General features: G+C 49.3%; 3 protein-coding genes across 5 annotated transcripts; 1 reads left to right on the top strand and 2 right to left on the bottom strand.

Moving 5' to 3' along the window:
- Nucleotides 1–406: 406 nt before the first annotated feature.
- LOC108155820 (RNA helicase aquarius) lies at nt 407–11009 on the top strand. 2 transcript variants are annotated; one of them, XM_017286908.2, is made up of 7 exons: nt 407–619; nt 684–1502; nt 6312–7346; nt 7410–7873; nt 7951–9166; nt 9609–9977; nt 10040–11009. In XM_017286908.2, exons 1-7 carry the CDS (start codon nt 506–508, stop codon nt 10520–10522), a joined length of 4500 nt encoding a protein of 1499 aa, XP_017142397.1. In that variant the 5' UTR covers nt 407–505; the 3' UTR covers nt 10523–11009. The 2 variants fall into 2 exon arrangements, with proteins under 2 accessions (XP_017142397.1, XP_017142398.1); XM_017286909.2 differs by lacking the exons at nt 407–619; nt 684–1502 and adding an exon at nt 6187–6240.
- Nucleotides 1504–4809, bottom strand: LOC108155821 (probable G-protein coupled receptor Mth-like 5). 2 transcript variants are annotated; one of them, XM_017286910.2, is made up of 6 exons: nt 4198–4809; nt 3022–3146; nt 2789–2959; nt 2540–2721; nt 1977–2480; nt 1504–1912 (listed from the first exon to the last, which is right to left on the bottom strand). In XM_017286910.2, the coding sequence occupies exons 1-6, from the start codon at nt 4544–4546 to the stop codon at nt 1654–1656; spliced, it is 1590 nt and encodes a 529-aa protein (XP_017142399.1). In that variant the 5' UTR covers nt 4547–4809; the 3' UTR covers nt 1504–1653. The 2 variants fall into 2 exon arrangements, with proteins under 2 accessions (XP_017142399.1, XP_017142400.1); XM_017286911.2 differs by having other exon boundaries at nt 1977–2477.
- Nucleotides 10537–11450, bottom strand: LOC108155823 (putative inner dynein arm light chain, axonemal). Its single transcript, XM_017286912.2, has 2 exons — nt 11058–11450; nt 10537–11008 (listed from the first exon to the last, which is right to left on the bottom strand). Exons 1-2 carry the CDS (start codon nt 11425–11427, stop codon nt 10629–10631), a joined length of 750 nt encoding a protein of 249 aa, XP_017142401.1. The 5' UTR covers nt 11428–11450; the 3' UTR covers nt 10537–10628.
- Nucleotides 11451–11846: the final 396 nt, after the last annotated feature.

Genomic DNA, 11846 nt, shown 5'->3' with positions numbered 1-11846 from the left:
CTGAAACATTTTTTTGTTTGACCTATTTCATTAAAACCTCTTTTAGACAAGATCCAATAAAAGCAAGTATTTAAAATAAGCCAATTAAGTAAAAAATTGATTCGTCAATCGTACAAAATTATGTGGGCATGGCTTAATGTTCTATCTAGCTAGTAATATTCGACGGTTTATCAAAAACGAGGAATATGTATAATAGAACTTGAATTCGTCAGTATATCTACGGTATATTTTTACAATGAGACCGTATATTTCGGTATATTTATGAGGGTAGGCGGTATATTTTAACGATGCATCGATAGTATTGGTATATTTCTGAGGGTCGGTCGGTATATTTTAACGATAAATCGATAGTATTGGTATATTTCTGAGGGTCGGTCGGTATATTTCAACGATACATCGATAATATTGGTATATTTCTGAGGGTCGGTCGGTATATTTTAACAATAAATCCGCGGGTCATACCGCAGCCGGCAAAGTTATTAAAAAAAAAAAATTTGCTGGAAAAATGAAGCGCAGGAGCCAAACCCGAGCCCAAACAGCCAAGGACAGTAGTAATAAGTCGAAGGAAAAGGCCGGCGCTCTGACGTTAGACCAATTCAGCTCCGACGTCATATGGCAGGTGGGTGCTCCTCTGGACAGGCGCTTTCATGCCGCTAAAAACTAATAACAATCGGCATTAATAGGTTGCATCGCAGTACTGGTCGCCGGACACAAAGGCTGAGCATTTGCCGTACAGCGCGAAAGTCATTGAACGCATCTACAATGAGGAAATCGGGGGCACCCACAGAGCGCGACGCATCAACATGCTTGAGTTCAGCCAGTATTTGGAGCAGTATCTGTGGCCAAATTACAAACGAGAGTCAGCGACACATGCCCACCTCATGTCCATTGTGATCATGGCCAACGAGAAGTTTCGCGAACGCGTTCAAGTGTGGAATGTGTTCGAGGAGCAACCAGAACAGTATCCAGACTTTTTCCGCCACGTTCTGGAGTCGTGTCTGCCGGATAAAGGGGCGAAGGAAGCCAGAAGCACGTTGCGTGAACGCACGGCCCTACTGATGTTCCTCAATCATTGCTTCAACAGTATGGAGATCGAGATATGTCGTGAGCAGGCCAAGCGTCTCGTATCCCTCTCCATGTGGCATTGCCTGCAGCCCCGCCGTCGAGAGCAGGAGCTGCGTGAGGTGCCCAAGTGGCGGAAATACTGGAAACGCCTGCTCAAAAAAGACAAGGAACCCAAGGCGGAAGTCCTGTGGGAGCGGTACTTTATGCAGAACCTCATCATCGACTTCCTTGACATACTCGAGAGCATTCCCGCCGAGGGGGAGATCAAACCCGGTCTGGTGCACTACTGCGAGCGCTTTCTCGAGTTCATCATTGATCTGGAGGCCCTTCTGCCTACGCGGCGCTTCTTCAACACCGTCTTAGATGACTGTCATCTTATTGTGAGGGCTCTGCTGTCGCCGCTGGTGCATCGCGAGGAGGGAAAGCTGTTTGGGCAGGTATGTGTCAGACTTTTCTTGGTTTTAATCATAAATTAGTTAAGTTTAAGTACAAAAATCTCAATGTTGGACATTGCTAATCTACGAGACAACACTTAGCGACGCTAGAGCTTAGATCCTAGACGTAACCCGAGTCGGTGGCTAAATATTCTCAGTAGTCGTTGCCGTTCATGTAGTGCAGCTCGTCGCCCCAGTCGTTTGTGGAGGGTGGCTCATTGTAGCAGCAGGATTTCTTCAGCAGAAAGGTCACATGGCGCTGCCGCAGCACACATATGTAGAGCAGCAGCGGACATTGCAGGGCATTGACCACAATGTGGGCATAGAGCAGACCATCTAGCTGCAGCCAGGACATAATGAGGAACAGCCAGGCCACGGACATGACCAACAGCATCAGCGAAAACATTATGAAGCTGCAAGACGTAGAAGGAAATATTGTCTTATATGAACGATTATGTACGATTTAGAGCTACTCACTTGGCCTTCAGTTTGTGGGCAATGCGTCCGTAGACGGTGCGTCTGTTGATCAGCTTCCTGGTGGTCACATAGAAGAAGGTGTTCACAACGATGGTGCATGCAATGGGGGCAAAGAATATGCAAATGCCTAGCCACCCAATCGTCTCCTGTTCGCCCACCATCTGCTCCTGCTTGTACGAATCGGCATCGAGGAAGAAATGCGCAAATACCGCCAGGGCTGCCATTGTGCCTGTGCAGCCCCAGGCGTAAGCGGAGTAATAGCAGTACTTCCTGCCATCGGTGACGCGCAGGAAAACGTTCCTCGAGCGAAAGGTCTTCCAGATGTAGTAGCCAAAGCTGTTCAGCCAAAAGAATGCGGCCAGTAGGCTGAAGCACAGGATGATGTCCGCTACAATGAAGCTTACGTGATTCGTGAGCTCTGTAAAAATTCGCACCAGGTCCGCCGCCTGGCTGACCATCAGACACACGGCTATTGTGGTCACAATGTTACCCACTAAATCTCTGCTGAACGGAAGCAACAATTAAAGCATGAATGGGGTCAGAGTTCAGGCAGCAGAGCTAACCTGAGGGTAGGCAGGATAAAGTAGATAATGGCTATGACCAGCAGGATAATCAGCGATATTCCATGGAAGATGGGATTGAGAATCTTGCGCAGCAGAAAATTCGAGTCGCTCCACTTGATCTCCTTCTTAGCCAGACAGATTTTGGCAAACAGAACATGCTCCTCGCCCGTGCTAGAAGTGGCCTAAAGAATGAAAATTATTCGTTAGAATAGAAGGAGGAGGGCGTGGAGTGTTTTATAAGCCCTATACCCTATCTATGCAGTAGAGTCCCTGATCGTAGTCATGATAGAGCGGCTCCCTTCTCCCACCTAAGTCATCCTCGTAGTCTGTTTGCACGCCACGCTGCTCGGCGGCCTCGTCTTCGGCGTTTGTGTAGTGCCTCAGCTTGCCATCGTCCAGAAGCACCAGCTTATCAGAGCTCTGAAAAGAACAGGGAGTCTATAGAATCTATGGAAAAAACGAGAGACAGAGAGAGTACTCACCCCTGCATAGTGATAGATGGGCCACATCTGCATGGAACCGCAGTTGGGAATGCCAATGATGAACTTGAAGCGCACGGGCCGGTTCTGGTCACCACCATAGCTGGTGAACATGGGCTGGAAGTAGTCTGCAAATGGATGCCATAGAGAGAGAGAGAGAGAGAGATTCTTCAATTGGAAAACAGAACAGAGAACACTTCAAGAGTCTGCCTTTGTTACAGTCCGGGGATCGAGGGGAAATCTACACTTCTATAAATATTAAGACTGTATGAAAACAACGTGCTCCCATGCAATGCCATGCCATTCCATCATCGTCTCTCAGCTGGCTTTCAGTTTGCGATTTGTGGGGGGATCTGTTCTCCTCCAATTGCCACAGAGATAGGATGCATTCCCCACATGCACCCATTCACCCATTCCTTTTGATATGCTAATCATAGTACACGGAAACTAGACTGTGCTGCACTCTTCCAATCTTCGGTCATTGACTAATCCTCAGATGAGATCAGTGTGCGATTGTTTGGACTAATTGTTAATGATTCATCTTTGTTGTAGCACTTTTCCTACATACATATGTGTCACATCAATGGCAATGGTTTCAAAGTTGAATACAGAATGAGTTTGGGGATGCTTTTGTCATGAGCAGAGCCCTGGAAGCCTGATATTAATATAATTTAAGGAAAGTCTAAAGAATCATAAATATCTTTCGTCTTTTATGATTTATCTTCGAACCATGATAACATTCAGTATCACTTTCAAAGATTTCCCATCTTTTAAACTTAATAACCAACCCATTTCCACTTTGAAAGCCGCCCCCCTTTATCTAAGTAAGAAGTCACTTACTGCACACAGTAGCCATGCCTCGCCGCATAAATCATATCATATCATCAGCAGCAGCCAGCAGGATTGCAGGCAGACATTCCCACACATCCACAGCCCCTCTCTGTTTGTTTTCAAAACATTTCAGAGCGGGAGATGGAGGCACTGGCTACGTTCCACTGATCTACTGATAGCCAACAAATGGGCCATAAAATGTTGGCCACACATATGTTTTGCTGGTGTAGCATGCATGTCAGAGGGGGGAAAATCCATAGAGTTGAATGGCCAACTCCGGTTGCCAAGACAACCTCGTTGCGTGTGTGTGAGTGGGGGCAGTGGGGTTGAGACGGCAGGAGCACTCACCCGTTTGGTTGACCTGCTGGCACTCGCTATCCACGTGTATCTCAAACTTTTCGCAGCATTTGTTGACCATTACCAGACCGGGATCGGCTGGAGCTGGGCCTGAAGATCCGCTGCTTATATGGGCCTTCGCTCGGGATGGTACCAGAAGCAGCAGTAGCATCAGAACACATATAGAGCAGCAGCTGCATTTTTGCGCGCCAAGCGTTTTCACAAGCATCTTTCGCACACAAAACAGACTCAAAACACAGACAGGGAGACAGGGTGACGGTGACGGAGACAGAGACAGAGACAGAGGTACACAGGTAACAGCGGGTTTATGTGAATCTGCGTTGGACAACAGATGCGTCATCAAGGTGTCTCTCAGTCTGAAGCCGGCTAAAAGCCAAGATCATGACGTGCATGCCAAGAAACTAAGGCAAAAACTCTTTGTCGACTTTATCTACGCACAACTGTAGCTGCTGCAAGGTGGGACTGACTGTGTCTCAGATTAACCATAAAAACAGTGAGGGTTTTATTTCCTCTGTATTTAAATGTTTATTCGAATCGGAATTTCGAATTTCGCGGGAAAAGAGAGAACATTCGAATTCAAAAGTCGACGGCTGAATGAGCTGCTTCTGCTCTGGCTTTCTAGTGACTGCAGAAAGAGAGAGCGGCAAAGTTCAAGGTATATACAATGAATGGTAAGGTAGTACCGGTCTCTGACGAGCTCATATTAATCTCTCTGCCCCTAGTTTCCCTTGCATTCTTTCGTACCTATTTGATTTCTGCCTTACCTTCTAATATAATATGCCTTGTACGAAGCGCAGTCGGCAACCACCGAGACACAACAAAAACGAGGGTGAACATTGTGAGTTTCTGCTGCGACCGCAACTCTACATTTATACCCGATGCATAATCAGTATTGCTCTCCTCCGCCAGACGGCGCTAAAATTGAACGACAGGGAGTGCGTGCGAGAGATGCAAATTGATGCTGATCAAGAATACATATATTGTATATACTTTATGGGGTCGGAGACGAGACGCTTTCTTCTGGAGGTTACACACATCCATTTTCACCACAAACCCAATATACCCCTATTCTCATTCTGAGTATCGGGTATAAAAAGTTGAAGCAGGGCTTTGCTCTCTCCTCTCTCTTTTCCCGCTCCCCTCTTCAGCTAGTGTTTTTGTTTAAATTGAGCGACGGAAATTATCAATTGGAGCAGGCGGGGCGGCAGTCTGGAAAGACAAACCAGGAACCTGCAGAGGGAATGCACGATGCATGTGTGTGTGTGTGTGTGTATGTGTAATTCCACCCTCCCTTCTATTAACAGGATGATATTTGATGGCGATGGTGTGATAAGATGCCGCTGCATTCCCATGCAAGCGAGACAACTGCACTCTCGCCTGTAGCCTGTAGCCTGTAGCCTGGCGACGCGCGTGGCTTGTCTTTCAATGCTGTGAATGGTACTTGTCCCCTTGTCCTCTCACACCTTCCATAAAACACGCATATGAATCGAAAGGAGTGGAGGGAGGCGATTTCGCCTTGCGCTGTTCAATCAGAATGCAGTCGGAAGGCGGGACACCCTTCAGCTAACCTTCAGAAACCCAGATTTGGTATTGAATTTCCTGAACAGCGTCGAATTTCCTCCGATATAACTGCTTTTGCTCCCCCATAAGGACTTCCGCTTGCTCTTTAGAGACAGACCCGCTTTTTTTTCACCTTGCTTAATTAGCACTCTCTCGCTCTCACAATCTAGCCCGAGAGAGCGATTCAACTAACACACGCAAATATTAAATACTTATGTATGTATGTATGCGAGTTGTATTGCCCAAACTGATGACGTATCGACCTTATGAGGGGGCAGACCGGCTTTGGCTTTACTTTGACTTGCGATACCTGTAGTTTATGTGACAGAACTTAAAAGAGAGTCAGAGAGAGTCGGAGAGAGCCGCAGAGAGAGAGAGCGAATTCACGAGGGCAGGTAGTAAAACAGCGAAACTCGTTCCATTCAATGCTCGCGCATGGCGTATCGCTCAGGAGCGGTTCAGCGGGTGACGGAGGTAGACGATGGGGATGTCGATACAATGATGATCTAACGCATAAATAACCGATACACTCCTCCCATTTACAGCTCCTCGACATGTTAAAGTTCTACACCCGCTTCGAGATCAATGATGTGACGGGGAACTCCCTCACCGACCACGACATGACCCAGCTGCACTACAAGAAGATCACTTCCCTGCAGCGGGCAGTGTTCGCCAAGTTTCCCAGTCTGCGCGTGTTCGCCCTATCCAATGTAGCCACCGTGGATAATCGGGAGTCGCTGGAGCAGCACTTTGGGGGATTGGATGGGGAGGGGCTGAAGCAGATCGCCACGTTTCTGAACCTAGTGCCAGAGGAGGTGGCCGCACCGTTCGAGTGGCACCGCCTCGATGAGGCCTTCCTGCGGGAGCTGCTGATCACGCGACACGAGAAGCGCTGCTCCCAGCTGGAGGCCCTCAACGAGATGCCGTTGTACCCCACGGAGCAAGTGGTCTGGGATGAGAATGTTGTGCCCTCGGAGTACTACACGGGCGACAGCTGCCTAGCCCTGCCCAAGCTCAATCTGCAGTTCCTCACGCTCCACGACTACCTCCTGCGCAACTTCAATCTCTTCCGCCTGGAGTCCACGTACGAGATCCGGCAGGACATCGAGGATGCCGTCAGCCGCATGCTGCCCTGGCAGTCGGAGGACGGTGACGTCGTCTTCGGGGGATGGGCACGCATGGCCCTACCCATCGCCAGCTTCGCTGTCGTGGAGGTAGCCAAGCCGCATATCGGGGAGAAGAAGCCCTCGCGAGTGCGAGCGGACGTGGGCGTGACCCTTTCCGTGCGTCGCGAGATCAAGACCGAGTGGGAGAACCTGCGCAAGCACGACGTTTGTTTCCTGATCACCGTGAAACCCACACAGCCTTATGGCACCAAATACAATCCCCGTGAGCCCTTCATCCCACAGGTGGGGCTCGTAAGTGTGCGGGGCTGCGAGGTTGAAGGTATGCTGGATGCCAATGGTCGTGTTGTCGAAGATGGGCCCGAGCCGCGACCCCAGCTGCCGGGAGAGCAACGCTGCTACCGTGTGTGGCTAGACTCGAATCAGTATCGCCTGGACATGGACGATCTGCAGGATGTAAGTAGAACCTTGCTCTAATCTTTCCCAGTAATCCTTTAATGCTAAGCCTTCCCTCTGCAGGGTGGCGATGATGTCTACGAGAGCTTCAACATCCTTATGCGTCGCAAACCCAAGGAGAACAACTTCAAGGCAGTCCTGGAGACCATTCGCCATTTGATGAACACAGAATGCGTGGTGCCGCCCTGGCTGCACGACATACTCCTCGGATATGGCGATCCGGGGGCTGCCCACTACAGCAACATGCCCAATCAGGAGCGCAGTTTGGAGTTTAACGACACCTTCTTGGACTACGAACACCTGAAGGGGAGTTTCCCCAGCTACGAGCTCAAGTGCGAGCTCCCAGAGAAGAGCCGACTGCCACCCTATCGTCTGATCTTTGAGGATGTGCCCGTGCAAAAGGATAGTGATGGAGAGGAGAAAGAGAAGAATGAACAGGAGCTGGAGGCGGCTGTGAGCAAATCGATTATAGTGCAGCCCTATAAATACGAGGCCAGGGGACCTTATCCCAGCGACAAGCCCAAACAGTGAGTAAATCTAAGGGTTTAATTCTTCCATTTTCATTTCATTTCCCTCTTCCATCCTTCGTCCCTTATTTTCCTAGAAACACCATTCGCTTTACGCCCACACAGATCGAGGCTATTCGCGCTGGCATGCAGCCGGGTCTGACACTGGTGGTGGGTCCCCCCGGCACGGGAAAGACCGATGTGGCCGTCCAGATCATCTCCAACATCTACCACAATCAGCCCAACCAGCGGACCCTGATTGTCACGCACTCCAATCAGGCGCTGAATCAGTTGTTCGAGAAGATCATGGCGCTGGACATTGATGAGCGACATCTGCTGCGTCTGGGTCATGGCGAGGAGGCCCTGGAGACGGAGAAGGACTACAGCCGTTATGGGCGCGTGAACTATGTGCTGGCCAAGCGCATGGATCTGCTGAACCAGGTGCAGCGTCTCCAGGAGGCCCTCGGCGTGAGTGGTGACAATGCCTACACGTGCGAGACAGCTGGATACTTTTATCTGTACAATGTGATGGCACGCTGGGAGAAGTTTCAGGACCAGATCAGAATTCACCAGGAGGAGGCGGACTTGGACAAGCTAAGGGGTTTGTTCGAGAAGGATTTCCCTTTCGGCAAGTTCTTTGCGGATGCCCCACAGCCACTCTTCAAGGGATCCACATACGAGGACCTCCTGGCCACAGCCGAGTCAAACTTCCGCTACATTTCGGACATATTCACAGAGCTGGAGGAGTTTCGCGCCTTTGAGCTGCTGCGCACGGGATTGGACCGCTCCAAGTACCTGCTCGTGAAGGAGGCCAAGATCATTGCCATGACCTGTACCCATGCGGCGCTCAAGCGCAAGGAACTGGTCAATCTGGGCTTCCGCTATGACAACATCCTGATGGAGGAGTCAGCGCAGATCCTGGAGATCGAGACGTTCATTCCCCTGCTGCTGCAGAATCCCCTGGATGGCCTGAATCGCCTTAAGCGCTGGATCATGATTGGCGACCATCACCAGCTCCCGCCTGTGATCAAGAACATGGCCTTCCAGAAGTACTCCAACATGGAGCAGAGCCTCTTCACCCGCCTGGTGCGCCTCGGCGTTCCCACCGTCGATCTGGATGGACAGGGACGTGCGCGGGCCAGCATCTGTTCGCTGTACAAGTGGCGCTACAAGAAGCTAGAGGATCTCCAGCACATCTTTGAGCGGGACGAGTACAAGCAGGCAAATCCAGGGTTCGCCCACGACTATCAGCTGATCAATGTGGAGGATTTCAAGGGCGTCGGCGAGAGCGAACCCAATCCCTATTTTTATCAGGTATGAATCATCCCAACTGTTTGGGCCTCAAATTAAGGGGGCACTGATTAACCCCTACAATTTTGACGACAGCTGCTATTTAAGTTTCTGGCCTAGGTCAAACGTTTTATTTTATTGGAGAATATTTATAAAACTTTTAAAACCATTTCTAACTACCAACACACTTGTGAGGATCAAGATCCTTTTCAATTACATATTCTTTAATATTTGCGGCTATAGTTTGTGCATTCAAAACATGCAAGTCTATAAAGACAACAAACTCTTCAATAATTTAAATTTTTCCTTGGGATTAATTCGAAAATACATTATATTTTATTTTAAATAAGCATCCCGAAAGGTTATTCCCCTCTGGGCACGTCCTTGGTATAAACTCTTAGGTGTACATCCAATACCATCTTTCGTTGCACAAACGCATTACTAAATCCATATTTTCTTTCATTAGAATCTGGCAGAGGCGGAGTACGTCGTGGCGGTGTATATGTACATGCGTCTGCTTGGCTATCCCGCAGAAAAGGTCTCCATTCTGACCACCTACAACGGCCAGAAGCATCTCATACGCGACGTGATCGGCGCCAGATGTGCCAATAATCCCCTCATTGGCTGGCCGCACAAGATCACGACCGTAGACAAGTACCAGGGCCAGCAGAACGACTACATCCTGATTTCGCTGGTCCGCACCAAGGCTGTGGGACATTTGCGCGATGTGCGGCGTTTGGTGGTGGCTATGAGTCGAGCGCGCCTCGGCCTCTATGTCTTTGGTCGAGTGTCGCTGTTTAAGAACTGCCTAGAACTGCAGAACACCTTCATGCTGGTGAGTAAGCCTGGACGAAACTTAATAAAGGATTATTGTATTATAAATTTAATCCCTTACAGCTAACACAGCGATCTTTGAAGTTGGTACTGGTTCCCGGCGATAGCTACCCCACGGAACGATTGTCCACGGATACAGTGCCCACCAAGTCCCTCAAATCCGTGGAAAACATGTCTGAGATGGCGCAGTACGTGTACGAACAGTATATGGCCAAAATGGAAGATCTAAAGGACACTCTGCCCTCAGAGGAGGAATTGCGGGCCATGCGTAATAAATTGCCTCACGAAGATGATGATGATGACGAGGGAGCTGCTGTTCCAGAGGAAGTCGCTGAGGAGCCCGCCCAAAAGCGGGCAGCCAAGGAAGCACCCGCTGGAAAGAAGGCACCAGAGGTCTTCAAGCCCACGCCCATACTCAACGAGATCGCTATGGATGAGCCAGAGCCAGAGAAGAGCCAGGATCAACCACAGCAGGAGGTTCAGGAAGAAGCCCTCGATAAGGCTCGCCAGGAATCATCGGAAAAGATGCCTGAGGCAGAGTTCTAGGCAGATCTGCTTAGTTGCTTCAATAATTTAATTTCAATAATTTTCCAACAATATTTAAGGACAAATGCAAGAACCCACACACACACACATTAAATGAAAAGAATCACTACTTCTTGGGCGCAGTGATGCCCTCCAGCTGTGCCTTCAGCTGGGCATTGGTCTTCTTGAGGAAGGTGATCTCCTCGGTAAACTTCTTCTCCTCGGAAGCACGCAGCTCGGCATTGCGGCGCTCGGCCTGCTCCTGTTTTAGCTTCATGTCGGCGATAATCTCCTCCAGAGCCTCTTTTTCCAGCTCCAGGGTTTTGACGCGATCGCGCAGCATCTCCTTCTCCTCATGGGCCTGCAATGCCTTGCGCATGCCAAAGGCTACGGAGCTGCAGTAGAGCGTCTCGTAGGCTTCCATGGACATGGCAATCTCATCACGGATACGCAGCAACAGCAGTCCGCGCTCCGAGCAGTTGATGGTCACTTGGCGTATAATCTCGTCTGCAAGGAATACATATTTATTGCCGCAGGGACTTGGATTTTAGCTTACCAAAACACTGCGAGTAGAGCTCACGGCGAACTGGGCAGATGCCCGTCTCGCGTGCCTGCGTCTGCTGCAGGCGAGTGTCCAGCATTTCCTGTAGATTGATGACATCCTGGCGAGTGGCTGGGGTGCTGGACACAGACTGCTGCCACAACTGTCCATCCTCCTCCCAGCAACGCGGCGGCAAAATCGAGTTCAATATCTCTTCGGTCTCCCGCTTGGTATCTAGTAGAGCACCCGCTGTCTGGGGACGTTTCATCTCCAAATCCGTCAGCGGAGCCCCCTTTTTCTCCGGATGCTTGACCACCAGCACTGGATTGTTATAGCGGACCAGCGTCTGGAACTGGCCCACACTAGTAATCTCTAGCTCATCCATCTTGGCGCGATTCTTTGATATATAATTTATATTTGTTGCTGAAAATCTTTAATGTAACTTAAATGTGAGAAAGACTTGTTATGTGTCGTGTTGTATTCAAAAAGTTTTTTGATTGAAAAATCGGAAATGCCTTTGCTAGGGAAATTCTCCTAGGGGTTTGGGTTTGTTATTTCCCCTGTGCCGGCTAGCAACGTGCAGGAGCTGGGAAGCCTTTTCTGTTTACTCGGTTGTCGCAACGAAGAAAAAATTGGATTGGCTGAAAAAGGTTGAAACTGACAAGGGTTTAATTGTTGAAACATCTTAGTAGAAAAAAAATGAATGTCCTCATTATAATTATCCTTATTGTAACTGATTGCAAAAGATCTGGTGGTATTCTGCCGATCAAGGAATCACAAATAACGGATTTGCAGGTTATTGTT

This window comes from Drosophila miranda, chromosome 2 (genome assembly GCF_003369915.1).
Source record: "Drosophila miranda strain MSH22 chromosome 2, D.miranda_PacBio2.1, whole genome shotgun sequence".
NCBI classification, from domain to species: domain Eukaryota; kingdom Metazoa; phylum Arthropoda; class Insecta; order Diptera; family Drosophilidae; genus Drosophila; species Drosophila miranda.
Note: the sequence above shows the minus strand (reverse complement) of the source record. Positions and strands in the feature narration are given on the sequence as shown.

Excerpts from the sequence above, each read along its gene's own strand:
- LOC108155821 (XM_017286910.2), bottom strand. The coding sequence starts at position 4,546 with ATGACGCATCTGTTGTCCAACGCAGATTCACATAAACCCGCTGTTACC. Across the intron at positions 2,960-3,021 it reads CCATCTATCACTATGCAGGG|AGCTCTGATAAGCTGGTGCT; the intron begins GTGAGTACTCTC and ends TGTTCTTTTCAG. Across the intron at positions 1,913-1,976 it reads GCCCACAAACTGAAGGCCAA|CTTCATAATGTTTTCGCTGA; the intron begins GTGAGTAGCTCT and ends TACGTCTTGCAG.
- LOC108155823 (XM_017286912.2), bottom strand. The coding sequence starts at position 11,427 with ATGGATGAGCTAGAGATTACTAGTGTGGGCCAGTTCCAGACGCTGGTC. Across the intron at positions 11,009-11,057 it reads GCTCTACTCGCAGTGTTTTG|ACGAGATTATACGCCAAGTG; the intron begins GTAAGCTAAAAT and ends TATTCCTTGCAG.
- LOC108155820 (XM_017286908.2), top strand. The coding sequence starts at position 506 with ATGAAGCGCAGGAGCCAAACCCGAGCCCAAACAGCCAAGGACAGTAGT. Across the intron at positions 620-683 it reads GCTCCGACGTCATATGGCAG|GTTGCATCGCAGTACTGGTC; the intron begins GTGGGTGCTCCT and ends CGGCATTAATAG. Across the intron at positions 1,503-6,311 it reads AGGGAAAGCTGTTTGGGCAG|CTCCTCGACATGTTAAAGTT; the intron begins GTATGTGTCAGA and ends TCCCATTTACAG.